Source organism: Amphibalanus amphitrite, unplaced genomic scaffold, assembly GCF_019059575.1.
Source record: "Amphibalanus amphitrite isolate SeventyFive unplaced genomic scaffold, NRLGWU_Aamphi_draft 000147F_arrow, whole genome shotgun sequence".
In the NCBI taxonomy this organism is placed as follows: domain Eukaryota; kingdom Metazoa; phylum Arthropoda; class Thecostraca; order Balanomorpha; family Balanidae; genus Amphibalanus; species Amphibalanus amphitrite.
The window spans coordinates 545,021-572,064 of NW_024881642.1; the positions used below are offsets into that span (position 1 = coordinate 545,021).

Sequence of the window (27,044 nt, forward strand, 5' to 3'; positions counted from 1 at the left end):
GGCACGTGAGGAAGGGAGGCGCCATTTGTGATTTCATTTGATTTCGTGTTTTCTTTCGTCTTTTCCTTAGATTTAATACTGGCTTTCGTTAAATATTCGGGCTGTTCGGTCGTTGCTGATTGTGATTCAGGCATCGATACTGCCTCAACGGCTTCTTCTGCCACTTCAACGTCTGTTTTTGACGATGCAGCATCGCCAGGAGACTTCTGTTGGACACTTTCTTCCTGGCGACCGCCCTTGAGGTTATCGGCTTCCTCAAATGTTGTGAAGGCTTCGTCGATCAGGGCCTGATTTGGTTCAGTTACCGTGTTGACGTTACACTCTTCAACACTTGAAGACGTTGAATCCACCTTCAGTGCTTCATCTGGCTGGTCTACAGACTCACTGGAAGTTGATGGCCGCGCCTGACTTCCATGCTTCGGCATTTGGGGAGACTTCGAACGTACCCGATGTTTGCGCTTGTGTTTCTTGGGCACATCCGCAGGCTTCTTGAACTCCTCAGGTGGTGGTAGTTCTGGATGGACGTTTGGATCCTCTATCATACGAACGAGATCGTCTAGCTCGGTGTCTACTGGTCGCGGCGATTTGCTACGATTTCGACTTTTGCGGCGTGGGCGTCTGTGCGAATCCACTTTGAGTGAACTGGAATCTTCGGTTGTATCATGTGATGACACTGTCGAAGCACCATCATCAGGCACAACGTTAGGTTCAGCTGAACCTTCTATTGCTATCATCACTGGCTGAGACTCCTCTGAATGCGATCGAGTCGGTTCGTCTTCAGCTTGGTTATCTTTTGACTTGGTTCGCTTCTTTTTCTTGTGCTTTTTCTTTTTGGGCGCAGTATGTCCTTCAGAGACACTCTCGGAAGCCGCAGGTGTTGAATCGTCCTTGAAATAAGTTTCATGATCAGATTCCTTGTTTTCATGCTCGACATCATCGAAGTGGGTAACCAATACGGCGTGGCCATATTCCTGAGATTGAACTTCAACAATGAGATCTCGCTGATCAGCTTTTGGAGCGGGCGCATCCGAATGGATTGGCATTTCCTTCGACAACTGGGACTGTTCCGACGCCTTATTGGTGTCGCTACTCTTCTTCTTGCCTTTCTTACGTGGCTTCCGTTTCTTCTCTTCCTTAGAAGGTGCTAGAAGTAGCTGGAGTAGTTCTTCCTCAACCTTTTTGGGATCTAAGCTTTCGCTTGGAGCAGACGATTCCTGAGGCTTTGCCTTTTTCTTTTTCTTGTCGCGCTTGTCTTGCGATTTGCCAGACAAATGGACGGCCGTGTCCTGTGTTCCGTTACGTGAAGTTCCCTCCCCAGTAATCTTGTCGGTCTGTTCAACATCCCTAAGCGACCCGTCGCCACTTCCCTTTCTAGTTGCACTGAGCTCTGATGCAACTTGCGAGTCGGGGGTTTTGGCTTCATCAGTAGCTTCAGGGGAAGGATCTATGACAGTTGATGACTCGGACTCTTCAATTGAAGGCTTTCCGTCTGCATCAGTGGTCGTCTTTTGAGTTTTTGATATCCTCCTCTTTACAAGCTTCCTCGTTCCCGTTTCAGTGATAACTTCTTCGACAATAGTTATATACACGCGGACCACTTTCACGCTTCTTCCACGCTCGTCCACAATGACCTTTTCGAAGCGTTCGACTTCAGGCGTACCGACCACGCTCAATGTCGCAGGAACGATGGACTGCACCAGTTCCTCGTCAGTTTTGCTCGACAATGACGGAGTCTCTGGTTCAACACCCGGAGAGGTCTCAGACGACTCCTCGTCTGTGTCGGACGAGTGCGCAGCATCCGGCGAATCTGGCACACTATCTTGATTAGTAGGATCAATGCTTTCTACGACTTGTCCCTTTGGTGTATGAGTGATCTTCTGGGCTCGCGATATTTGCCGTTTCTGTACGACTTTTTGTCCAGATTTCAAGACGACTTCTTCCCAGACAGTCACGTAAACTCTTACAAATGTAACTTTGCGTCCATGCTGATCTACGGTCTCTGTGATATCCCGCTCCACGGTAGGTTCACCGACCTGGTGCTCTCTGGACGAAGGGCAAAGCTTTGTCACAACACTTTGATCATCGAGATCAGTGAGCGGTTCTTTGATAGGCTCAGTTGAAGGCATTGTGTCGTTGGTGGCATGCGGTTTCTCGTGCATCATTGAATACTGCATGTCGTGCTCCAGGACTGCATCATGCGGCTGCCGTTCGGTGCCCTCCGCTTTGCAGTCGCCTATGTCAGTCACCTCAACAATGTCCGCGCCGTCTTGGCTGGTAATTCGCTTCTGCTTCTTGATTACTCTGCTAACAATAACCTTGGCGCCCTTCCGATCAATAATTTCCTCTACCACAGTGACGAACACGCGCCGAATGACAACTTTGCGGCCAAGACTGTCGACAGTTTCCTCCACGTAGGCTTCCACCTTAGGTTTTTCAACTATGACGCCAGTGACATCAGCCAAAGCCGAATCAATCACGTCAGAGTCATCGGCGTAATCAGGCTCAGTCACTGATCTCTGATTCGATCTCGGTGCTTCTTTGTCACTAGGTGCGTCCATTAGCTGATCACTCTCAACAACCGCTGGGTTAATGACAGGATCATCAGAAGCATCTGATGGCGCTTGATACTTAGGCACGGTACTGGTGTCGTGCTGAGGATCTCGAGTCGTTTCTTCAGGACCTATTTTAGCTAAGCCGTCCTGCTCATCGGGCAACGGCTGGTCGCCCAGGTTTACCTGCGCCGTTTTTCCCGCATCTGGATTGCTGATGACAGAGCAAACCTGGGTTGTTTCCTCCGCAGGCATGCTCAGTGTACCATTCACACCATTCAGAGCCGTTTCAGGGTGTCGTCTGGGCACATCTAGGATCTCGCTCAGTGGCGGTAGTCCTTCAGGCTCCTGGTGGCCTGGGTCTAACGGCTGATGAGCCATCATCTCAGTCGGAGACACGTCGGCACGAATTTCCCAGACTACGGTGTCTGGCCGCTTCTCATGCGGCGGCCATTCGACAGAGTGCTCGATGACTTCGGCCTCAGATTTTTTGGAAGGAATGTCTGGAACATTCACTACAGGCCGTTGTACGAGTCTTCCCAACACCAAATGAAGGCTTTCGTCTTCGCCCATAGGTCTTTCAAGTTCTGGTAAATCATGCACCTCCTTCGAGCTTGGAGACATCTTTTCCTCCTGTGCACGGGGAATAAGTTCATCAACATCTGGAAGAGAGCTCAGTTCCTTGTCCTCTACTGGCATGGTGTGCAGCATCTGTTCTTCTACTGTTTGATACCGATCGTCGGCGACTGGCACCGTCCTTTTCTCCGCCTCAGGCCATTTAGCCCAAGGCTCAATAGCGACATTGGTCGGTTCTGCTCGGACAGTGACGTCCAGCGGCGCAGACGGTTGATCGAAACGAGTTTCCATTATGTTGCTGATGTCCTCAACTGGCCTCGCCTCTTCCTCCAAGCAAAGAGTTGGACCAAGTGTAGATGAATCATCTCCTTGAGGCTTTTCAATGGTGGCGGGCTCTTCAATATTCCTGTTGGGTTCAACAATACCCGGTTTGCCTCCTTCCTGTCTTAGGTGTTCTTCTTGAATTGATCTGGTCACCGCTTCTTTCATCAGCTCTTCTATATCTGGCAAAGAGCTCCGAGTGTTTGGTTGAGGAATGACAGAATACTTCATTTGGTCCTGAACCGTCTCATAAATGCCACCCACAGCATCCAGATTTGGTTGTTTTTCCGCTTCAGGCCATTGCACCGATGGAGCGACTGCAATATCAAGCGCTTCTTTCCGTGACGGCGGCTCATCTGGCAGTGACGGGTGCTCGAAATGCTTTCGCATAACATTGCTGATATCTTCCACAGGTCTCACCTCGGTTTCCAGGGCAAGATTTTGGTCAGATGTGCCTGAAGCTTCCATGACTGGCTCGTTTGACTGCAACGATGGGGATTCCAGTTCCAGTGCATTTTCTGCTTCACTATCACGCTGTGATTCCGCCGGAACCGAGACGAGTTCATGCGATCTCATAGCTTCCTTGGCCTCATAGAACGACCTTTCTGCGTCTCTGAGCTGATATACTTTGGACAGATCATGCAGGGCAAATGAAGTGACGGTATCCACAAGGATCTTCTTTGGTGGTTCTTCAGCATCGATCATCCGTGCATCAATGGGTATCCGATCCGTCTCTTCCGCTTTTGGTTCGTTTGTAGTCGCAAGATTTTCGTAGTATTTCTTTTCTGATGCAAAAAGGTCGAATGTGTCTAGCCAGAAAGGCTCACAAGGAAGATGATGCTGTGAAGTGTCTGCTGATTTTTCAAGTGATGCATGCTTCTCCTTAGTATCTGAAGTATCTTTGCGAGTTGCCGGCACAGATTCTATATGGGTAGTTACGTTAGTCTCTCGATCATCCATTTCATGACGCACGACTCTCGTGTAGTACATTTCCTCTGCTCTGTCCATCAAAATCTTGTCGTACCACGGCTTTTGTACCGTTACGTCCAACGCGGCATTTAGTTCAAATGGTTTCGGGGACACCTTCACAGCATTTTCGTCTTCTTTGTTGTCAAGGTTTTTGGCTGCCTTCACATCCGAATTTTCGGGTTCAGCGGGAGCATCCTGCACTGGTGACTTCTCCATAGTCGATAACATTACAGGAGCAATGGTTTCACGGGATTTCTGAGGCTCTGGCTGTGTCAGGACTATGTTTTCTGTATCGGATCTCGGACTCACCACGGAGTCAGCTGTTTGGTTCGGCTCATCACTCGGCGGGGCCTGCTTGTCTTCGCGTAACCTATCCTCAGGTGTCACGATCTTCTCAGGCTCCCTCACTTCACGCTTGAGAGGTGCGTCATCTTTAATCATCTCTTCAACGATTTCTGGTTCGCAGCTCTCCTCCACCAGTGGTTTCCCATCCACGAACGTTGTTTTGATGACATGTTTTACGAGCCGCTTCACGGTATGAGGTCTGCCGTGTGTGTCAATTCTCTCCTCGATGACGGTGATCGTAATGTATTTGTAAGTCACCTTTTGTCCATCCTCAATCTTCTCTACTTCTTCTTCATCCACCTGTGGTTCGTCTACAAGCTTGCCACTTAGTGCAGGCATGTAGCGAATGAATTCTTCCAGCTTGTGCACGATGACAAGGTCTTCATCGGGAAGTTTCTCTGGCTGAGCCTCGCCTGTTTCTGTGCGAGCCGAAAGACTTTCAGCTTCCAAAACCTTGGCGTCGGATTTCGTTTCGTCGTCGTGGGGAATACCAGGAACCTTCACTGGAGTGGCAGGCTCACTATTGTAGGTGTCGGCTGTCGTATCCGACTCTTCGTTCCACTCTATGAGAGCTGGAGCGTCATCCGCCGCTGAGGAGGATTCGTCTGCACTTCCGTGTAGTTCTTCTATAATATCGACTAGCTCCCCGTCTACGTAAATGGTCTTTCTCACCCGCTTCTGGACCCTCTCTACGATTACTAGAGAACCATCTTCTTCTCGCTTGTCGTAGGTAGTAGTGGTGATAGTATGCACCACAATCCGTCTGCCATCATCTTCTTCATATTCCTCCGTAGTTTCTTCAACTACAGGCTCTGGCAGAGTCACGACTTGGTTATCACCTTCAACTCGTTGAAGTTTCTGCACTTCAGACAGCTCCTTCGTTGCTGTAGATACCAAGCTCCTCGGAACGGGCGTCGGTGTGCTTTTCATGTCGGGTAGGGTATCTGGCTCTTCAACTTCTTCAATAATTTCATCGCCAATGTAAACTGTCCGGAAGATGCGGCGCTGCACCTTTTCCAAAATGACAACAGTTCCCTCATCATCCGCGCTCTTTTCGCACGTGGTAGTTGTGACGGTCTTTGTTACGATGCGCCTTCCTTCATCGTCGATGCGCTCTTCAGTAGTCTCCTCTGTCTTTGGCTCGGGAAGTTCAACATCAACGACTGCAGCATCTTTCTGCACCAGAGCCAGCACCTCTGCACGGGTCTTCTTCGCCACCACTGGCTCCTTGCACGGTTCTTCAGACTCCTCAACAACGTTTTCGCCGATGTAAATTGTTCGAATGACACGACGCTGGATCTTCTCGTAAATGACCAGCTCGCCCGCCACTTCCTCAACTTCGTAAGTGGTGGTCATAATGGTTTTGGTCACTATCCTTCGTCCATCTGGTTCAGTGTGCTCCACGATATCTTCCTCGGTCGATGGTGCTGGCAGAGTGATCTCTTCCACCTTTGATGATTGTAAGCCTTTCTCTGTCTTGCCACTCGGGTCATCACCAGCACTACCACCAGTGGGGGGCAAAAGTTGACTGCCGATATTGGTGACAGTATCTGGTTCTTCAACCTCTTCGATAAGTTCCTCCCCAATATAAACGGTTTTGAATATGCGACGTTGCACATTCTCCAAGATCACAATGCTGCCGTCGTCGTCAATCTCTTTTTCATACGTTGTTGTGGTAACAGTTTTGATAACTATCCGCCTACCATCGTCTTCCACGTGTTCTTCAGTTTCTTCTTCTACTTTGGGTTCAGGAAGAGGCACGTCAGCCATCGCTGAGCCCTTCTTAAGGATCTGTTCCAGTTCCTCAACTGTTTTCTTGGTTATGGTGGGTTCTTTCTTCGGTTCTTCAACCTCTTCCACAATCTGGTCTCCAAGATACACGGTTCGAGTAATACGACACTCTACCTTCTCGTAAATGATCACTTCGCCTGTTTCAAACGTCTCCGCACTGTACGTTGTTGTGGTGATGGTTCTGGTAACCACCCTTCGACCATCCGCCTCCGTGTGTTCTACAATGTCCTCCAGCGTGGAAGGTTCTGGAAGTTTCAACTCTTTTGTCCACGCACTCGTCGTCTGTCGGGCTACTTCGGTTTGTTTGGGTCGTTGCATAGTGTTCACTGAATCAGGTTCTTCAATCTCCTCGACAACTTTGTCGCCCTCGTAAACTATCCGACGAACACGACGGTTCACCTTTTCCAGGATCACAATGTTACCATCACCATCAGACTGTTTCTCGTAAGAGGTCGTCGTCGAAATCTTGCTCACAACTCTTCTTCCCTGTTCATCAACGCTTTCCTCTTCATGCTCCTCAGTTTTGGACTCTGGGAGTTCGATGTCGTCTATATTGAGGGACTGGTTCATCACTTCCGCCATCTGTTCCGGTGTTTTCTTTGTCACTGTTGCCGGAGATGTCGGTTCTTCAACTACCTCAATAATTTCCTCACCAGAATAGACTGTCCGAATGACTCGACGGTGCACCGTTTCATACACCACAAGCTCTCCGGTGTCTAATTTTTCAGAACTGTATGACGTTGTCGTTATGGTTCGGATGACGACTCGTCGACCATCTGGTTCCGTACGTTCCACGACATCTTCGATGACTGAAGGCTCTGGAAGCTTCAGCTCTTCCAGCAGGACCGTCTTGGTCTGCGGAGGTTTTCGTTTTACACTAAGCTCGACTCCATCCACCAGTTTTTGTTGCGCAGTTGGCTCTGGAGAGGGTTCTCGCACAACTTCCACAATCTCTCCGTCCACGTAGATGGTTTTGATCACTCGGCGATGCACATGTTCTATAATGCCGTGACGGCCTTCATTGTCTTGTCCCTTCTGGTAGGTAGTGGTAATAATGGTCTTTTCCACAACTGTACGACCCAGCTCATCGGTGTACGTTCGTTCCTCCTCCGTAACCTTGGGCTCTGGCAGAGTGGTACCACCAGGTGTCATTGTCATGTGGTCGCCCACAAGTGCTGGAAGTTCCTCTACAACTTCCTGTCCATCCACATAGGTAATCCTGGTCGTGTGGATTTTCTCAAGAATGACCGGTGTTCCGTCGTCATCTTTGCCTTCTTCATACGTTGTTCGGATTATAGTTTTAATTGTGCATTTCTTCCCATTTTCATCAAGATAAGAGTCAAACTTCTCTTCGACTTTCGACTCAGGCAGCTCAAGCACATACTCCACCGACTGTTTCCTAGCCGGTACCGGATCTTCTTCGATAACCTCCTTGCCGTCAACAAAAACGGTACGAAAGACGCGCTTCTGAACCCTTTCTAATATCACAATATTTCCATCCGCATCACTGTCCTGCTCATACGTAGTAGTGTACACGGACCTTATCACAACCTTCCTCCCCAGTTCATCGACCTGCTCTTCCACCTCCTCTCTCACACTTGAAGGTGGCAGTTCAATCTCCTCTTCAGCGCCTTCAGGCATATCGATGGTCTCTTCCACAATCTCGCCATCGACATAAACCGTGCGCTGCACCTTCTTTTGGACTTTCTCTAAGATCACAGGACATCCGTCATCGTCTGCTGTCTCTTCGTAGGTGGTTCTCGTGATGGTCTTCACCACCACCCGGCGGCCTTCTTCGTCAATGTACTCTTGCACAGTGGTCGTCTCGGAAGGCTCGGGAATCTGGAAGTCCTCGTCCACATAGACCACGCCGGTGTCTTTGGGCTTGGGCGTGCTGGGCTCCTCCAGCTGCTCTGTTATTGCCTCGCCATCGACGTAGACTGTTCGCTGCACCCTTCGATGCACCCTCTCCAGGATGACTGTGTTGCCCTCTTCGTCCTCCGTCTGCTCGTACGTGGTGGTGATGGTAGTGGTGACCACCACCCGCCGGCCCTCCTCGTCCTCATACTCCTCTGTCTGCGTCTCAGTTTTGGGCTCCGGCAGCTCAAAGTCCTCGTCCACGTACTCGACGTCGGAGGTCTGTGGGACGCGCCTCTCCGACTGCGGGGACTCACCGCCGACCGGACTGTCCGAGCTGTGCACCTGAGTGCGGACACGCTCCACGAAGACGGGAGCACCGGCCTCGTCCACCGCCTCGGCGACCTCCGAGCTGGTGGAGCGCTGCACGCGCAGCACACCGCCGCGCTCGTCCACGCGAGCCGTCTCCTGAGGTTCTTCGGAGGATGTGGCCGGCCTCTTCGGCCGCCGCCTGGATCGCTTCTGCTCCCTGTCCATCACCTGCGGGCAAAGAGAACGCTGATGTAGAAAAGAAAGCAATACACACAGGAAGGCTGATAATGATCAAATCACTGTTTTGAAAACGTACATTAATTTCCTTTTTTAATGGGAGCCTCGCAAATATAATTTGGAGCATATTGACAGCAGAAAAGACGAGACAGCTTGACACGCACCTTATTGATATCAATTTCCCAAGAATCCACAACATCGGCCAACTTCGGGCGGAACAAAGCCGAATACTATCCCCCTTGACAACGGTGGACGAACCAATCTGCGGACAGCGGAGGCATGTCTTACTACCACCAAACGACGTCGGCTGGTGTGGTTGAGGTGTACCACAGGGACCAATAACTTTTAACCGCTTCCCACGCTCCCCAAAACCACCTCAAGACATGCCTCCCTGCGGCGATATATTGCCAGTAGTGTCTGGGAAAACGCGCCTATGACGACCGGTGGCAGGTCGGCGGCCGATGCCGGGCGTGAACAGCTTTCATGAACATGCCACAGTTCACTGTATACGGTGTAGAGATGTCAATCGGATACCAACTTTTTGGTATACCGATACCAAACCGATACCAACTTGGTATTTGGTATTTCAATCCTAATGTGTTTGGTATTTTGTTGGTATCATGAACCCTCACCTATGCATAAGAGGCTAAGAAATCGGTAAAAAGTTGGTATTTCCCTCATGTTCTCAATTTGGTTTGGTTTCGGTATTTCCCCACGGTTTTGGTTAGTATTTGGTTTGATATCGGTATTCCGATTTTCCGTAATTTACATCACTAATACGGTGTGCTCCTCCGATGAATGTTCACCGAACAGAACAGCCGAGCTGGTGCGCGGCAAATGAAGAACGGCCACCGTCTGCTGGCAGCAGTCTCATCACTAGCGAAACTGTAGCTTTGCCATGAGCTGGGGGCTCTGGTGGGCTCTGCAAGGAACCCATAGGAGACGAGTGGAGAGCAGCATGAGCTCCTCTTAAACCGCCGCGCCGCCGCGACTATCGATTGAAGAGCTGACGGCAGGCGCCACACAGGCGGGCGGCGGCGGTCCCGTCGGTCAGACAGAACCCCTCCCCCTTTCCGCGCCACACGACTGGCCAATGGCCATGGAGTGGAGCAGATGAAAGCTCCGAGCCATAGTTACAAAATTTAGGTGTCTGAACATCATGTTACCGAAAGTTATTGCTAAGGAAAATTAACAGCATTTTTTTATTCACAATATCTACAGATTAAACAATAAGACCCAAAAGCTCAAAACCTAAATAAAAGCAGTTATGTATTGGCCGATCAGGCTCGCTGGCCACACGTTCCGCTTGCCTCGGGGCGCGGCTGCCGCTCATCACTGTGCGGGAGTCCGTGACGAGCTCTCGCCGTGACCGTGAACCGCCGAGGTCACGGACCACCGCACGGGGGGGGGGTGACGCCGGCCGCACGTGAGCGGACGTAAGCGCAGGACAGGACGTCAGAAACGGCCACAAAACGTGCCGCCGGACGGCGTCGGTTGGACACCGGACGCTCGCCACCAGACGCTGCACATGGCCAGCGGACGTGGAGCCGCACACGGCCAGCGGGCGTGAAGGCGCACATGGGCGCCCGAGTCCGTGACCTTGTGGGGTAGGCGGCACCCCACGGCGCGGCGGTCTGCACAGTTTACGAGCTGCCACAGCCCCGGAGCAGCAGCCAGCACCGCTCCGCCGGCGGCGGTGGAGGCACCGAAATATGACGGCCAGTTTCCAGAAGCCAGAGGTGGATGGTGCGAAGGTTCGCGAGTCGTGTACGGAGCAGGGGGAGATCGTGAGATAAGGCACCGGGACACGAACGGAGCCAGATCGTGAGATGTAAAAGATCACCTTCGATCACATATGAGAGATCACGTTCACCGATTCACGTTCACGTTCACGTAGGAGATCACCGATTTCTTCACGTGAACACACCTAACGGCGCACACCGCTGATGATTCGGTATGGCAGGCATGCGGCACTGTCAGTTACATTCAGGGCAGACACACAAAAACGCCGGAACGCGCGGCTCAGCGACCCCGGAAGACCCGGCGGCGGCGTCCCGCTGGGGGTCTGGGCTGGTCTCGGCTCGGTGAATGTGACCAAAACAGCGGCAGGGCGTCACTCCCAACAATGGTCGAAACTGTGGTCAGCACTAAGCTTCCCACAAGTTTAACCAATAACGTACGAGGGGGTACCCAAAAGTAACGGGAATCGTTCTCTGTAGGCCAAGCCAGTTGTAGCTCGGCATCGCCCTGCTAGGGGCAAACCAGTCTGGCCCCTGGGACTTAGTCTGCACCGTGAGGTGACGAAATAAAGAGGCGCGGCCGCGTGGCGCACGTATTTATTGAGCACTCCCGCCCGATCCGTCGTTTTTTTATGCATAGCGGAACTGAGCAACAACGCGCATCTGTGAAATTTTGTTTCCTGCTGGGGAAGTGCGCGACTGAAACGGTTCCAATGCTTCAAGCAGCATACAAATATGCTGCCGTGAGCAAGACGCGGGTTTATGAATGATTTTCGCACTTCAAAAGTGGTCAAATGTTATCCCAAAAGCGCCCCAAAAAAGCTTGCCAAGTGAAGTCAAATGTCAAGACAATGCTGATTTGTTTTTTCGATGCAAAGGGAAGTGTGCACAAGGAAATTGTTCCTCCCTGGTCAAACTGCCAATTAGACGTTTTACTTGGACGTTCTGCGGCGTGTGTGAAACACGGTGAGACGAAAACTCCCCGACAGGTGGCGAAGCGGGGAGTGGTGATTTCATCGCGACAGTGTGCCATGCCAGCGCACACCGCCTTGAGTGTCAGACAATTTTGTACAAAAAATGCATGACCCCACGGATCCACCCTCCTTATTCACCGGATTTGGCAACCTGTGACCTTTTCTTGGTCCCCAGAATGAAAAAGACCTCAATGGAAACCATTTCGACGACTTTGATAAAGTAAAAGCAAAAACGACGATGGCTCTGCAAGGCATCACCTTGCAAGAGTTCCAGAGCTGCTTTGAGAGCTGGAAAACGCGTCTGCATAGGTGCATTGTCTCGCAGGGAGAGTACCTACTTTAACCCGCGAGTTGCTGGGGGGGGGCGTTAAACGCCCCCACTTTTTTCGCCGGGCCATAGCATAAAAATGGCGCGCCGCAGGCGCGCCAAATTTTGGGTACCTGTAGGGAATTGATTGAAGTTCATTGTGACAAAGTTTCAAAAAAATCGGTCGGAAAATTTTTGAGATATCGAGGTTTTGGTGACGTCATGATTTCTGAGTTTTCGACCAAAAACGGCATATGTTCAAAAAATCATATAAAATCACAGAATAGACATACAGACATGCCGTAAACGCCATTAGACTGCCAATACCATGATCAATCAAATGGCTATCTTCGATTATTGATTACCGTTCCACATTTTCCAAAATCTTGAACTGAATCTTGGCAATTTTTCGTGACTACTTCACGACCATGATACATGAATTTCTTAAATTGAAGTTTTTGAGCCAAACACGTACACATATGATAAAATGAATGTCACCATCGTGTTCTACGCCCCAAATTACTTATAAAACACGTGTCACAGGCTGCGAATATCAGTTTTGATTTTCGGGGATATGTGCCTACCCGGTTGACCTGACCTTGACCCTGACCTATGCGTGACTGACCCCTATATGGAGCTGACACTCTTGTAGGCCTTATAGAGTGGATTGTGCACCGTTTTGACAGAGTTTATGGCGAGAGGCGCCCATTGCGAAGTCCTGAAGTCCATGCTACTGAAAGCCCGATTTCAGGTGTTTGACCTGACCTTGACCCGACCTGTGACCTCAAAATTCAACTTTTAAGTACTCATCTGAAGCGTCTCGTCGCGCTCTTTCGTTTGCCGCCTCGTGCGTTTCGCTGCGCCTATTGGTTCTCGAGTTATCGGCTGGGGGCGTTTAACGCCCCCCCCCCAGCAAACGGTGGGTGGCGAAATACCCCAGCAACTGCCGGGTTAAGAATGACATGAGTGACGATGTGTAGGGATCAGTGAATAAACAGATATGAAACAATTCCCGTTTCTTTTGGGTACCCCCTCGTAAAACAAAATATAATTACTTAACTCACTGATGTTCAAACATCAGTTAGGCTGTTTGTTTATTTTTCACATCAGCATCGTTAAGCTGGCGAAATTCTGGCGACACTTTTGGCAAGAAAAAATGCCGCAGCTCACAATTCTACTAATGGTAAGTAAAACTGGCCTCTGAGCTCAAACTTTTAAGCTGACATAGACGTTCTCTAGCCTTGCTATCACCTGAGAGCCAGGAGATAAGCAGTGCAGCGTTTCAGGTTGAATCCCATATCTACGGAGACTCAGCGGGAGGCAATCACAGTCCCTCACGCAGACTCCAGGGATTTCGCTGGAGATTTGGTGACCTCCGTCGCTATGGTATTGGAAATCGAAGAAGTACGCCACACGCCCCATGAACTGTAATTGACGCTGCCGCTCGCTTATCGACGGGGCCCTCCGCAACCACTCAGGTCAGAGACTTACGTTTGACCGCGACCAAAACTAAGGAGACGCTGAACAATTTGAGAACACCATCTTCCACTCTTCGACAAATAAAATCTAAAATATTTACGAAACCATGTTAATGCACGTAAGACAAAACTACTCTGACGCAGCACAATAAAACACAATACATGCGAGAGAAAAGTGCATAAGGAAAGCAAATCAGCCATAATTCATGGAACTTGTACGCACGAATCACATCATCTAACGGAAAGAAATGAACAAAACATTCGCATTCAAACACGACGATCTGCCCCGTCCATCTGCCTCCCTTGACAGGACCTGCATCAGCGTCCGAGCTTTTCGCGTCTTACAGCCTTCCAGCGTGTCATGAACTTATTGAACTCTGAACAGTGAACACAGTGCGGCTTCCCTGGTGACTGAGCCATTGTGAAGGGACACAGGGATCGACCGCGCGTGGCTATCCGCGCACCCCTTCCCCAGTCAGTGCAGCAGGGACGGTGCCGTGGAGGGTGCAGCAGCAGGCGGGCCAGTGACGTCATTTACTGGCCAGTGGGCGCGCGCTGGGCCGCACCCTCCCGTTCAAATCGGCCGCCCTTTCGCTGGGGTGTGGCTGGGAGGAATTCTTTCGCTCTCAATATGGAGCGACTGTGTTCAGCACAGCATTTACCTACCTATGAAAATGTATGGTACATTTAGGTATAGCAGCTTTGACGACTGTAGCTGACGGATGGAGGAAATTCACACGACGTCTGATTTTGATGGGCCAACATTTTTTTTTTTCACGGATTCGGCTAGGAGCGCATTCACCGTTCAACCAGCTACTGCAATAGCACGAATGGAATAAGAAGGCAAGCCCGCATCAAAACAATAGCCCAAGCAGTGGGCAATGAGCATCCATCCTAAGCAATGAGCATTGAGCATCTCTCTCGCTAGATGTCACTAGTTGATACGCCTGTAGTTAGGCTGTACCGCATGACCCTCAATAAGGAAATCGTTCAGCACGAGACAGAATTGCTTCAACAGACTCAGATGCTAGTAACAAAGGTCATCAAAGGACGATTTTGTCTTTTTAGTACCGGAGCGGAGTTCGTGTCTCAAAATCACGGATGGACTTTTATCGTCCAGCAAAACGATAAAAGTCCAGCAAAACAGCGTACCTTCTCTTATAACGGACAAGCGCAGAGTAGAAGCGTAGAGTAGAGTAGTTACTGCCAATCCGAACTTCCTGATCACTTCAACCGGCTCCGCTGCACACTCGCAGTGAATCCTCACTTCGCGCTACACAGAGGAGATCGTTAATGAGCACTGCTTCACTGGACCTCGCTTCGCTCTCGACTTGGCCCGGCAGCTCGGCTGGGTTTGGTACGGCTCAGCAGCTCGAATCGGCTCAGGTCGGCGGCTAGGTAGCTTGGCAGCTCTGCTTCGCTCGGTTCGGTTCGGCTCGGCTCGGTTCGACTCGTTCTACCACCGTCCTGCGGCGTCTCTGGCGTCCTACTGCGCCACTCTGCAGCTCGGAGCCGCTGTCGGGGACCGCGGCGCTGGCAGACCCTGCCATGGGTGACGTCACTCCACCTGTCCCCCATCCCCGGCCTCCCTGCAGAGCCACATGACCGGCCGACCGCAGCCAACCACGTGGCGTGGGGCGCGGCCCTCCAGTCAATACTGCACCGATCGAGCGCAGTTCGGGGAGCGGCGCGGCCCGGCGCCGGGGCTGCCAGAGCACATTCAGGGCGACAGCTGAATGGGTAACAATCAACGGCTGATAAATGATCGCCATGAAGATAGAGCTGTCAGCTGGTCATAAACAACAAACAGCAACTGTCGGCAACGAGCGGTGACAGAGCAGCAATCTGTGATTGTCCATCCAGTCCTCTGCCGCCTGCACAACTTCATGACCAAGTAACTGCAGTTACTAGCGCTCGTTGACCATTCACCAGCTCCGTTTACAGACCAACTGCAAACGGCAAACATCAACGACTATTGATCGACAACCAGCGGGCGGCAGCAGCTGCAGTGGCCACCACGCCCCCGGCAGAGGCCCCTCGACCGACCCTGGACCGGTCCGTGACGGGCCGGGGACCGCCCCCGCGCCCTCAGCCCCTCAGTGAGCCGCCCACGCGAGGTACCGAGCTCACAGACGGCGCCTGCTACCTAGTCTGCAGGCTGCAGGCGTCCAGCCGGCGAGCGGGAGCGGCTCACGGCCGGCCTCGGCGGCAGACGGGCCGCGGCGGTCCCAGGAGAGGTTCCGCGTCCGCGGCACCATGGGGGCGGGACAGCATGGGAGCTGGGCAGGACGGGTCAACTGCCAGGGAAAGGAGGGCAGAAAACTAGATAAAGAATGTATTTGAATGGGGATTTCTGGTGAGGCTGAAGTGACGAACGTGACATGCTTTCGAGCTTAGAAAGACCGTTTATGAAGAGTGATGGTAGACACCACGGCTATAGAACTCCGTTAGACACTACCAGACACGCTGGCAGCATGCATGGGGCTGGCCCTGATTGGCAAATCCAATTACTCTGGAATCCGAACCGCAAACATGCTGCAAATTTCGCCCATCCCATTAGCAGTTTCATTTCACTTGCTCGCGTTTGTGTTACTTTTAAAACAAATATTACGCAACTCTTGTTCATCTCCATATATTTACGACGCTATTAGCTCACCGTCGCTGTCACAGCGCCGCCGTTCTCTAGCGGCGGTTAGTTATAGCGCGACTCGGAGTCGCAGGTTCTGCGACTCGGGCCGACTCGGGACCGGCCTTGACAGCGACTCTGTTTGGCAGCGTGCCAGCTGGCCTGACTCTGAGTCACGTTGCGGCGCTGACTCGGGGCTCGGGAGCATTCTGTGGAGGTCGCTCGGCGCTGAGGAGTGGCCGCCGACTGGGGCTCGGGACAGACTCGTGACATCACGCACCTACGCTTCAAACCACACGAGACAGACACTGACAGATTTCTGCACGACATCGGAATGACAAGCGCGCTGTATGCGACGTGCTTCTGAATGCGTCTCATTCATATTGACAGCGAATGAAAACCAGCCGTTCTTATTTTGAATAAATAAAAAGCTTATTAGTCAGGGAAAAAGGCTTACACAGTCGCTGTAGCGTCACTCTTTCACTGATTGGGCTGAGTGTCACTTTTCTCGGTTAGCCTCGGGCACCGGACGGAATCGTCTATAATAGAACCGACAAGGAAGGAAGGGCGTGATGTCATCCTTCCACATCGCCCCATCCGTCCGGTCCGTCCATCTGTCAGTCGGAGGAAGGGGGGGGGGGGGAGATCGGGAGACGGTGCCTCGGCGGCGGCTTGCCAGACGACATCCGATACGGCCAATGACTCGGCTCATGACTCGGCCAGAGTCCGTCTGACTCGATTCGACACGTCCGCAGCGTCTCAAACTACACAGACTCAGCACTCAGCAGTCTGACTCACTGCAGGCTGGATCCGGTCAGGGCGGGGAGCAGACTGTCTGAGCGGGTGACCTGACCGGGTAGGGTCGGGGCCGTGGGTCCTCACTCCCCTTAGGGCGGTTACAGGCCATGGGAAGGGGTCGTTATCAGGGTCGGAGTTGGGAGGGCGTGTGAGTGACGCGCAGCAGCTCGTCTGTCACACTGTGTCACGTTACGTCACATAGAGGCAGCTGGGCGACTGACGTCCACACAGACACCAGTGTCGGCGCAGAGCTAGGCACAGGGAGAGCTCGTTAGGCCGACACGCGTCAACGAGAAAACCAACAGGCGCTCGCACCACCAGAGCCGTCTCCGCCGCCAGTGTCTAGCCCGTGGCCGCGTCACTGAGTAGTCGCAACCACCGCCGTTACCACGTCGCCGGTGACAAATGTCCGTCTTGAATAGCGAGCCAGCCCAGCTGAGCCACAGTAAACACATCAACTTAACACGATATGCATTAATAGTTACTTGAGCAATAATTGCATGAGAGCTGGCGCCGGCACCGACACAAGGAGATCACCGCCCAGGGAACGCGTGTTGTATATTTATAAACACGAACAGCATTCTTGCTGTTGGGCGTCGACGGATGTCACTGAAAGTTGGTCACGCCCAGAGCTAAAACGTCCACGATCAATTTATCACCCGTTTAATTGCAGCAGTCGGTCAATTAATCAATAAGGCAGCAAATGATAATGAAGATATCGAGAGCACCTAATTAGTGAAATTTGAGTTGACACAGAACAGGCGCGAAGACTAACATTAGCCACGTGCCGAGTCAGTGGAATGTGTCTGTTCCGCGGTGCTTGACCGCAGACATTCACACAAGCTATTTATCTTCAGAGGGGGTGCAGGGTGGGCGGAGAGGGTGCCGCGTGCGGCGCGCGTCCGAGTACAGCTGATTGTATTAGAGGTTTGAAGTGGACGGCGAAAGGTTAAGTGCGATGTTAAGGGACAGACAAGACAGTGGACATAGCTAGAGTGAACACATACACAACAGACGATGAAAAAGTCCAGCATGAGTGCCTAAGTCCCCGCCGATGGCTGGTTGCCATCTTGCACGACCGTAACGTCAAAACGCACGGCTCTCATCACTGACTCCACCATCGTCACCCAGAGCGTCCAACAACAGCAGGCAGGACAACATCCGGCCGCACTCTCTGACAGGAGAGACGGTCGTTTCCTGCGCTCCCGACGGGCCGGGTCGGACCAGATCGCGTCACGTCCCGGTCTGTTTTCATTGGCCGCTGGGTGCCGCCAGGTCAGGTGCCGCTGACGGCTCTTGTGTAACAGCAGCAACACAGTGCACTGTCATCGGTCCAAGCTGTACTGACCACATGAATATAGCAGAGGTGACCGACAGCCGGGATGGAAGGAGGGAAGGGACGCAGGGCGACGTGGGATGGGTCACTTCAGACCGCTTTCTAACGGGTATCATAAAATCGGAGACAGGAGGTGGCAATAGCAAACAACATTGGTTCTATGACAATACATAACCGCAAAATCAAAAAAGCGCATTTGTGCATCGGAGGCACATAATAACTCGTATGACATCAGATACAAAAAAACTTGATAAATGTCACGGGAAAAAATGTGCGCATTTGTATGAGCAGCGGTGTACGCTCGGTACGTGTGACCATATTGAGTATTCGGCACGTGTCTCTTACCTTATTTGACCGCGTGCCTTCACTCACAGTTGGTATAGCGACCCATCCAAATAAGGCCTAACATGCTGATGACAGGCAACGGAGGAGTAATAAATCGGCGTGAGTCGTGAGGCCCGTCATAACTAAAATATTGCCGTGAAATACGGTGGAATCAGCGCGGCGGTTAGCTCTGATGACTAATGGAACTGCTCACCATTGTCTGCAGGGTGAGACTCAGCGAACCGTGCCGTGCCAGCGGTCGGCCACGTCGGCGCCAGACCCCCTCCCCCCCCCCTCGAGGTGAGTCGCGACCCCTGGCCCCCGGGGGCGTGTCCTCACCTCTGACCTATGACCTGCGCCGTCTGCAGTATGCAATGCCAGCCAGTCAGTCGGGTACGAAGCGGGGCGTGTCATAGTGCCGTGAGCCACAACACGTCAGTCACCACAACACATATGTCGACAGTCAACCGCACATCAGTCGAAGGCATATCAGCAGACTGAGCGTCAGCTGATGTCACCTGACTGTTCACCGTTCGGTGCTCATAGCAATAGCACCACGGTCTTCATGCATATTTGCTCTCCGCCGCGTCACATGAACACTACGATGGGCTCCAGTGCAGGTATACCAAAGACTCCGGTACACCCGGGGTTGGAGACGTAAGGTACGACGACCAGTGAGGGGCGTAAGGCTCGACGTTGGAGAAACAGCCCAACTAACAGTAACATCATGTTTTACCCTGACTGGCCCCAACGAGCCGTCCACCTGTCTCCCGGACCCCACCATACCGGGAATGAGCGGTAACCGGTTCAGAGCCTCGTCAGAGGTGGATAGAGAAAGGGTAGAAGAGGACAGAGACGACCAGTCGACCGATAAGAACCAGCGTCAGCGCCAAGTAAACAGTCTCGGACACCCACTTGTGAGCACAGCTTCTCAGGAGTTTAGGTCAACAACAGTCTGCAGTCTACGAGACCCAGTCCGGGCCGTATCAGTCAGTCCCTTGGTAGTTGGCCGATTCCGTATCTGTCAAAGTCCAGAAACCGTCGAGTTCACCAGAAATTGTCCCATACCATGTCATGGAGGCGGTTGAATGTTCGACCGCCCGGCAGTCGGACCTCGCATGCCACGATCTGCCAACACAACTAATTCCACGCCATCAGGAAGTTCCTGACGCATCCGAGGTGCCAGTGGATCTCAATTCAAAAGACAGGTGCAGCGATCCTGCTAATTTCATCGGTTGACGGTTGTCTGTACTTAGTTCGAACACCAACGTTGCACAATCCGAGGCAACATCGACAAATGCCGATGTATCATCAGGCCATTGAATGCCAGCTAATTCTGGACGGATTGTATTCGTTGATTAGTCCCGTTGGACCGACTCCGAACCGCCGAATCTCTCGATCACTGGCCATGTGAGCGCGGGCGGACCGACTCCTACCCACGTGGTCTCACACCATCACCCTCTGTCCTCTCACGTGACCTTCACCGCCGCGGGCGCCGAGAGCCGCGGGAGAGGAAGTGACTGAAACCAAACGGTTCCACCGCGCCGGCGCGGCGCCGGGGGCGGTGCGGTCCAGCGGTGGGCGCGGCGGTGGGCCAGCTGATGCGGGTAATCATCGCCTGCCACGGCTGCTGGACGCGGCCTTGGAAACGACAGAGTCACGTGGACGGGACGCTGGTGGCGGAGGGAAACCAGGAGGTGAGTTAGAGAACGGAATGGTGGGAGGGAGAGGGACTAAAAGAAGAGACAGAGAAAATTCTGAGCGATAAAAAGAGGAAGGGGAGAGAATGAAAGATAGACAGATGACAAACTGAAATCCAAAGACCGAAGAGAGCTGACCAGCAAAGGTCACTGCAGAGACACGACAGTAACGCAGGTCATTTTTATTGTTTTAGCGTATGTGGGCTCGGCTACCGCGAGGAAGCCAGCGCTCAGCGGATCACATTCGGAGCGAGCACGTTTTAATTCAATTGAACATTGGTGCCATAAGCACGTAGCGCGGTAGTGTGTGAGGTGTGTGACACAAGTTTGATTAAAACTTGAAAGTGAACACAACTAATGAACCCAGCAAGTCATCGCCGTCCATTTATTACAAAGTCCATTTAGCTGAAGACATTTAACAATATCGACGCGTAACGGAATGTCTCTCCAGCAGCCGCGGACCTATTTACGGCATCAGTTCGCCGCCTGGCCGCCCCCCTCCCTACCCCGTCCCTACCCGTCTGTCTCAACTCTCACCCCCCCCCCCCTCAGCTGACACTGGCCAGACGCAGACGGGACAAACTCTCAGACATCAGCCATCGTCACCACGCGGAGCGGCTCTAAACACACACATTCGACCGCAGAAGATACCCACTGTCCACAGACTGCATCACAGTGGATTGGGGAGGACCGCAGCGAACAACAGACCACACACCAGACCAGCACCGACCACATAGCAGACCACATGGTGAGCCACAGTGGACACTGGACAGGGGCGTGCCGAAAAAATGACAAAGTAGACCACACCGGACCACAGCGGATCATAACGGGTCCCATCCCAGTAGAACCCAAATGACCACAGTGGACCGGAGCGGACCACAAAGGGCGCCGGTTGGTTGTATCCATACAGCCTTCCGATCACCGATGTCTGAGCGCCTGGCATCTTCATCACATCACACCTATGGAACGCCAAGTCATCTAACCAGGCGTGCGCCGAGTGCTGGCGCTAATTTGCCAGTCACGCGGCGCAACACGCTCGAGAGGCCTCAATGGGAGGAAGCGTGGCCGGCGCCGCCCCGGGGCTCTGATCACTGACCATGGAACTGAGTGCCATGCAACTCACTAATGCACGACAATGGCTGCGCTGGCGGTCGGCGGTAGCCGCGGCGCACCGGCGGGACGCATTCCGGGTGACCTTGGTGACCTTGGTCAATGAACACTGCACAGGTTCACCCAGACAGGGTGCCCCAGGCGGGGTGAGGGAAGGAGAGAGAAAAACTGATGTGTCATTGTTGACAGATAGCAGTGCGACGTGCTGCTGGCTGGCAGGTAGCCAGCTGAACCCCTCTGCCCACAGCCAGAGGGCTGCCAACCGGTCACGAGGCGAAGGGCACGGTGCACGGTGTCCTCACCGGAGGGTAGAGGAGGCGCTGGGGGAGGAGCTGGGCGGACTAGCTACTTCGGGAGATTTCTTCCATCTGAACTCCCAGTCACGAACCCTCCGCGACCCATACTAAAAATGCCACGTCACGGAGACACACGATGCACTTTGTCAGAGTCATTCTCCTTCAGCAGCTCTTCCCTATTCTGAAGAAGTGTCGAGATTAATTGCGAAACCATTCGCACATTTTATGATGACAGAAGTGATTAGCACTTCTTCCTTGTTCGACGGCAGCTTACGTAAAAAACAACCTCTTGGTCAGTGGGCACACATATACCAAATTAAGCGAGCGTGTGAATTAATCTTTAACAAGCTGCTGACTCCATATTAGCCAAAACTCAAACGGTAAGCCAGCTCCTTTCGACAGTGCCTCCACCAGTTATAGCTCCCCGCCCCTGATTTCCCATATGTCAAGTTCACTGCCCGTGTTATTTGCTCCACCAAAGCACGTCTGTGACCAACTACGCCGTAACGCCATGCCATGTTGCATTGCTGCACAGCCGCTGCACAGGCAGTCCGCTGGCCAGTCGGGGGCGGGGGCGGCAGACACTATTGATCCGCCGACAGAGCTGTGCAGTTGCTCAGCGCCAGCCCATGAGCTTCCGGTGTCGTCGGTCCGCCGCGGTCAGCTGGACACAGGGGTCGATAGGGGACAGACACTGCGGCACCGGCCGGGTGTGTCCAAAACACTGTGACTCAGCTGGACCCCTGGGAAAGACAACTCAGCCCAGGCATCGGACAGTGTTCTGGGCGCGCTCTAAACACTGCCCGCATGGAATGTTGATGGACCCAGTGGCCAGGATGTTGCGGTCAGCAATTCTCAAAAGTAATCTGTCTTCGGTTTGTGGTTTGACATTTTATACATACAATCCGATTTAGTATTGATTGCCAATGCAGAAGATAGTTGCGAGGCCTTGATTCGTGATCGTAACCGGCTCGTGTCCTTGAAAGCCGATCGGGGCGATCGCTGATGTTCATGACAGTCGGGCATTTATGCAAATCCACTGTTCCTCCTACAACGCCAGCGGTCTGGCGAAGAGCAATTCGCCTTGATTCCCGCCTCCAAGGTCGTCGCTCATGGTTCACCCCCGGCTAGGAACATCAACATTCTAGTGCCCCCTTATCACAATATTATCTCAGATTCGGCAAGAGAGAAATACGGTGTGAAGCGAAGCCAAAGATGTAAACATGGCGTTTGTGGATGCCGCAGAAGAAATCTCCTGATAGAGGTATCGCCGCGAAAGCTTTCAACTGAACTGTCCTTCAACCCCCTCCCCGGCAGCTGACTGTCCTGCCCCTCTCCCCCCCCCCCCCCCTCCGTCTGCGAGCGCCACCCACTGCGGGGCTGCAGCAAGGAGCAGCCGTGACCTTGAGCCGTGACCTTGACGAGCTGCAGGCTGTAGAGACCGACCGGCACCGACGGACTGACGCCGCCTCGGCTCATGGAGCGCCGACAGTCGCTCCAGCTCGACTGCGACGTCAGGAGTCGCTTAGGAGCGACCCACAGACTCCAAGCACGTGGCCGAAGTTCGGGACCCAATCTGGACGAGCCCCGAAGTTGTAATGGCCGTGACCTTTCACCATGTGAAGTTCGGAGGTATGCCACGTACGACTGAAGCCTGTTGTTAGGGTGGCGGGTGCACAATACCGCCGCTGGCGACTTTTATTGCAGGGAAACCCTGGCAGCCGTCGCTGGGCCTGGCGCGGCGATCCATAAAGGGGCAGCGCCGGTCGTGGCCTGACTGCGCAGTACCGAAGGAGACCGCGCTTCATAGTTCCTGCACACTGCAGTGCAGAATGTCACAAAATGGCTAGCAGCTGGCGACTCCAAACACAGCATACCGTGGTACCGCTCGCAGAAACAGGCTCTCATAGTCTGGAATCGCTAGTCCGAACCACCACCACCGCCCTAGGCCCTCTGCCACAGTTCCGTGGTTTGATAGTCGGGCAAGTGGCGTGCGAACTAGCGATGGGTCGTTTGGCGATCGAGCGTTAGAACAGGCTGAGCGGAGATTTACGATGGTTCGCTGTGGATCGGGCCTAATGGAGCGATGGGACGCCAGCGGCCCCGCATCGGTAGATAGCAGGCATGGGGGTGTGATGGGCGAGGGCTAGTTTACATTGCGAGGGTGATGTCCGGATATCTTCTCAAGGATGCACTGACGAAAGCACCAATACGATTGAGCATGGACAGAATGTTTCTTTGATATTGCCTGGACTATAGCCTGAGGTGATTTGACCTCACGGGTGATCCCTGCTGTCCACCATAGGACTGTGCTGCGCTGTCCCGACCTGACCTCGACTGCTATGTCCTTTCCCCTCCCGGACTTATCAGTGGCCTGTGCCGACCTGGCCTGACCTCACTAGTTTCCACCGCGCTCCGGGTCTGTCCTGACGTGACCTGACCCTCACGACTGTCCCTTTCTCTCCCCTGTGCCGGACTGACCTGTGCCGGCCTGGCCTGCCCGTGCAGGTCAGTCAGCCGGTGTCGGAGGTCGGTCACATCCACCAGTAGCTGGTCGCGATCGCTGCTCTCCGCCAAATCAGCGGCCGACGCCTCCAAGGCATCCACCCGACGCGCAATGGTTCCGTCCTGAAACACACGGGATACGGGTCTCATTGGAGGGGAAGGAGGTCTAAGAATGGGCGGGGCATATCCCGAGGTATGTGGTAAAAAATGAATTTATGGATAACATCAAACGGTACAAAGTACATTATATTATACGAAGCATCGATAAAAATAGGAATGGTCGCTCTTCAAAACCCCAATCACTGGATATATCAAGGGAAAACAATCTTTAGCTGTCTAAAAGCAAAGATCATCCTTAGCCGAAATCACAACACCGCCTTTCGTCAGCCCCTAGATCCACACAGACCGACGGATGACCTCAACTGTTGCACAACTGTGTGTACGACTGAGGCAAGCGGCTCTCAGGAAGCACATCCGTCAGTGTTTTCAGATTCCGGGGAAAAGTTTCCCGGAGGGTCAACGATAGCTCAGCATCGCCCTCTTCTGTTACGGGAAGACGGATGATGGTGTCTAGGAATTGATATCGCGGTTGGGTCAGCGGTACCTCAGAGCCGTACCGCTCTGGTGTTCGATGGTCGCCGTACCTCAGAACGATAGACCAGATCCGTGTCTGCCGACCAGCGGCCGTCAAACGCTCCTATATAAGGCTTCACCGATAACAAAAACCGGTCCGGACAATAACACAGAGACGTCGGGGAGGGGACGGTGAGGAATAAGGATAGGTCAGCCCGCTCGGCAGCCTGCTGAGGCTTCGAGCTCCTTCTGCAAACACGGGTTCGGACGAGAGTGGCATCGTTTAGTGACCGCACTCACATGCACACCGTCTTCGTGAGCTCCCATCCCCATCATAGGCACTTTTCTAATAACTTTGCCCCCAACAACACTGGACATTGTCCGAACATCTACATTGCAATGCATGGCGCCCTCACCATCGTCTCGTTTCCATGCAACCCACCATGCCTTCTCTCCCCACCATTGTTCTCACGCAACCCATCACACCTCCTGTCCCCACGCCCCCGCCACTCCGCAGCTTCCCTGCCACTGCCCTACCGTTGGGGCCGAACATGCCTGCCTCCCAGCGGGACAGCTAGCGCTTATACCAAGTCGCCTCCGCAATGGGTCAACGTGCTGTGACAAATGGAGGCACGGGCCTTATCCGTGAGTCGCCCCCACAAAACCGGCGTCCACAACAGCCGCTGTGAGCTATGGCCATTGGCCACTACTGTCCGGGGGACTTTGTGACTGTGACTCTGACAGGGCGTCTGACGGAGCGACTCGTCAAAACAAGGATGGACGCTGGCAGGAGAGATCCACAGACGGTCGGCGCTACCTCGCCCTGGGGGTTCTTGTTGCGCACAAGTCGTAAGGCCAGCTTCACAGCTCACACTTTATGACCTAATGTCGCCCCACACTTGCATAAAAAACGCAGCTATTGCCATAGCACATCACCCCGAGGTATTTTGGCTCCTGATCAGAGACTCGCTCGAGCAGGCGCGCCGCCCATTTGTCAGAATCGAGGATGGCCGGATGGCATGTATCATGGCCCAGCCAGCAGCCGGTTAGATTGGACGGTACTGGGAGGCCATCCGGGTCAGGCCATGATAGAAAATATAAATTGATGGCATATTCTCGGTAAGGAAGGGCGGAGCTATTTGTCCATTTTTAGTGACGTCAAATGATGAAGTCGATATTTCTAAGGACGGGTTATTTTAAGCCTTCACCCTCAGCCTCACTTATTAAGCCGTCACCCTCCCTTTCCCATCCTTGATTCGGCTACTAGAACAATCTTAGGAGATGGAATTGTCGTATACCATGCATCTATACCAATTAACCTATACCAATTCACAGGTAGATAAGGCAAGAACAAATGACACAGAACACACTTAACTTCGAGTCAGCCTCAGCATAGTCGTGCAGCCACGCTATGGGACCCCGGCAGTCTTTCGACACGTCGTGCAGTCGAATAAGCGACCGGCACTGTTACTGCAGCAGCCGCTGCACTATTCTGTATAAATTGTCCCGTTCCATACAGAATACGCCGGCCACCACAGGCGGACGCCCACTCTCGGGAGAGGCCGCTATCCGTACCGCCGTTACGACGAGGGCAGGCGGCCTGAATACATTCCGACTGCGGGGGTCAGTGTCAGCGTCGGTGTCAGCGCCAGTGTCAGTGTCGATAGCGGTGTCGGTAGCGGTGTCGGTAGCAGTGTCGGTAGCGGTGTCGGTAGCGGTGTCGGTAGCGGTGTCGGTAGCGATGTCGGTAGCGGTGTCGGTAGTCAGTAGTGATGTCAATTTCAGAAATTTTGGAAACCAATACCAAACCGATACCGACCAAAACTACTGAGAGCATACCAAAACCGAACCGATTTGCAGAAATAGGGTGAAATACCGACTAGGTAGGGGAGAGTGGGGAAAGATGCCCAGGGTTTTACTATGTCATATATTATTCGAAAATGACGATCGGAAAGCAAAAACTTGGAGTTTCAACGGAAGCCGACATCATTTTTCTCCAAAAAGATCACACTTTCGTGCCTGGAATATGATAACTTGTTTTGCTATTAAGCATTTTCCTGAAGAAGTGAAAGGGGGCATCTTACCCCACAGGGTGGGAAAGACGCCCCCTGGCGTTGGGGAAGATGCCCCCTGCACTATAAGTGACATAAATGGGCACGTGAATCGCCTGAACGAATCAGTAGTCCCTTCGAGCCTGCAGTAGACACCAAACGTCATCGTAAGGGCCCTCAAAAGTAGTCGTAAGGGGCTTCAGAGGTCATCGTTAGGGCCATCATAGTCCAGCGCGGCCACACAAGCCTCCGTGGTGGCGTTCGGAGACC

At 52.9% G+C, this 27,044-nt stretch overlaps 1 protein-coding gene across 1 annotated transcript in view; it reads right to left on the minus strand.

Annotated features, from left to right (window-relative positions):
• The window catches only part of LOC122382793, a 54,302-nt gene extending 29,246 nt beyond the window's left edge, over window positions 1–25,056 (minus strand). Inside the window, exons 1-3 of the mRNA XM_043368593.1 lie at window positions 25,024–25,056; window positions 24,127–24,273; window positions 8,092–8,948 (exon numbers count right to left, since the gene is read on the minus strand). Coding sequence (XP_043224528.1) covers window positions 8,092–8,948; window positions 24,127–24,273; window positions 25,024–25,056 — 1,037 coding nt within the window. The remainder of the gene's footprint in view (window positions 1–8,091; window positions 8,949–24,126; window positions 24,274–25,023) is intronic.
• Window positions 25,057–27,044: the final 1,988 nt, after the last annotated feature.